The 2610-nt window shown below is 63.0% G+C and overlaps 1 protein-coding gene across 1 annotated transcript; it reads left to right on the top strand.

Moving 5' to 3' along the window:
* Positions 1–1591: 1591 nt before the first annotated feature.
* Positions 1592–1846, top strand: EMIHUDRAFT_50303 (hypothetical protein; the record flags this gene model as incomplete). The annotated part of the gene is made up of 1 exon (XM_005778569.1): positions 1592–1846. A coding segment is annotated over one exon (255 nt), but the record flags the coding sequence as incomplete, so codon positions are not given.
* Between the last annotated feature and the right edge of the window lie 764 nt (positions 1847–2610).

Below are 2610 nucleotides of genomic sequence, written 5' to 3'. Positions count from 1 at the left end.
CCTGTGTCGCGTCTTGCGTGGTTGCGATCACCCCCCATGGGTGCCCTTTCTAGTCATTCTAGTGAACTGAATTGACTCGTCCCAGTGGATGTGTCCGATTTCCGACACCCTGTCAAAATGTGCGTGCGCCAAAGCACGTGGGGACGATGCCGTAGTGCGTAGAGGTCGAGCCTCGAGGTCCCCGTTCCACGTGGCGTCGGCGGCGGCAGCGCGAGATCGGCGGGCGCGTGCGAGTCGAGCCCCGCAATGAAGAATGTGGGCCTGCATGTGCCCCTGAAGCTCGGCGTACAGCGCGAGGCCCGCCGAACGTGATCCCGTCGTCCCTATATGCTCGTAGGGGCCATGTTGAGGGCGGCGCGCGCGACGTCGTAGGCGGCCGGCGGCGGCGCAGACATCACGCACGAGAGGCGGTGGTGGAGGGGACCAGACAGAGCTTCGGCTGGACACGCTCGACGAACTTGAGGTGGACGATGATGCTCTGCGTCCGCACCTGCTGCGGCGTCAGCTTACCGTCGCGATCGGCGAGCTTGAGCGAGTCGGCGGCGACGGCGAGGCGCCTGCCGCTGAGGAGAGTCGGACGCTCGCCACGGAGGAGCTCGGGCCCACGGTCATCCTCTCGGACAACAAGGCCAACGTCCTCGTCGCCAACAATGCCATGTCCGCGTCGCGCTCGCGCCACTTCCTCCGCCGGTACCACACGCTCCAGCGCCGCATGGCCGAGGGCGAGTGCCGCGTCGTCAAGATCGCAGACGACCTCATGCCCGCCGACTTCCTCACCAAGTGGGTCGCGCGCGACAAGCTGAGGCGCAGCGTCGACACCAATGCGCGGGATTGACTCTCACAATGCCGGCTCTGCGCACTGCGGCGCCCACCGCCATTTGGGGGGATGCGATCACCCCCCATGGGTGCCCTTTCTAGTCATTCTAGTGAATGAATTGACTCGTCCCAGTGGATGTGTCCGATTTCCGATGTCCCTGTCAAAATGTGCGTGACGTCCGATCCTTTGTAATCGTCTAGAGACGCTGGATACATGAGCACGGAGCAGGCCGCGCTCCCGGCCCCACGCTGCGCCCACGGCCCGCGCGGCCGGCGCAGCCGCCCGGGAGCTCAGAGGCGCTACCGCTCCGCTTGTGCAGTGGTTTGTGTGTGTTTTTAGAACACGCCGCTGCATGAATAAATAAATAAAACGGAGACGCTCGAGGGGTGAAAAAACAAACCCAACGGCGGGTGGGAAAGAAAGAAAGAAAGAAAGAAGCGAAGGGAGGGATGGGAGGTCGGAGGACGGCACACCGCCACCACACAGGGATTTTAAGGAGAGGAGTGTGGTGCTAGCTGCACAAAAATATTTTTTGCGACTGGCGTGTCTATTAGCGGTTCCGAGAGAAAATGGCCTCGCACAGCTCGCACCCCACGACGTGGGATGGGGATGGTCCTCTCGGCGAGCACCACGGTGCTCGCCGATTCGACCATCCGCCTTCTGACTGCGAATCCGACGACGGCTTCTGTGAGGACGACGGCTTCTATTAGAAGCCGTCGTCCGCGCTTTGCCTGTTGTGTGAATCGTGCGTGTGCGAGAGAGTTTGGTGGTAAGTTCCTCACGCCAGTGTATCACGCCAACATCCACTGTGCGACTGGCCAGATCTGCGTGGACCTGTTGGATAGCGAGTGGTCGCCGGCGCTCACCGTGGACCGCGTGCTGGTTGCGCTGCAGTCACTGCTCGCGGACCCGATCTCGGACAGTCGCTGTTGGGAGGGCGACGCGCAGATGCACGAAATTCTTCGCCTCTGCCGGGACGACCGCTCGGCATACAACCGGACGGCGAGGGAGTGGACGCAGCGGCACGCCTCCGACACCCTCCTGACGTCCTTCGAGTCGCAGAGTGAGAAGTGGCGGTGTCGCACACGTTGCCTGATGTGGGTTGCTGCGCAGGTCGAGCTGCTACACGAGCTGCCGCCGGGATCGCTGTGCGATGTGTGGCGGACGCACGTGGCAGCGCGCGCCTCTGCCGGCTTTTGGCTAGTTCCATTTCACTCTGACACGCTAATCTTGAAAACGTCCAACGGAGCTCCGTGTTGCTCCCAGCGCCCTCCCCCGCGCTTCCTGCGGCCCTAGCCGATGATACTAGCATGGGAGGTCATCTGACTACCGCGAGAGCGACCCAACTCGTCGACATCGTCCGATGATGGTGCCTCAAAGTCAGCCTTCGGAGGCTATCGTGGGGTCGAGCCGGCAGTAGCCGTGACATGTGGTTCCACCACCCCTCGTAGGCTTTGCCTCTGACCGCCACCGTTCCCAGGCTGCCTAATGGGATGGAAAGGAAGGCTCGGCGAGCGTATAGAAGCGTGCTCGACCTCGTCGTGGCAACCTGCACGGCAGCGCTGGCAGGCGCGATGAGCGTCGTGCCACCTGACCCGAGACGGGTCGCAGGCGTCGTACCGAGCGCGTCGAGACCGTGTCCTGATGTGATCTGCACGGGTGAGTCACGTCGGCGTCAAAGGAGCGACGTGCGACCTATCCGAGCTTGATCTCCGATCTCAGCGACGTCGAGTCGTCTCCGGCGCGCAACAAATGTACCTCCCCAGGACGCGCAGAGGCAGCTGCGACCCCGC

The sequence above is a fragment of the Emiliania huxleyi genome (genome assembly GCF_000372725.1).
Source record: "Emiliania huxleyi CCMP1516 unplaced genomic scaffold EMIHUscaffold_2426, whole genome shotgun sequence".
Classification (NCBI taxonomy): Eukaryota; Haptophyta; order Isochrysidales; family Noelaerhabdaceae; genus Emiliania; species Emiliania huxleyi.
Note: the sequence above shows the minus strand (reverse complement) of the source record. Positions and strands in the feature narration are given on the sequence as shown.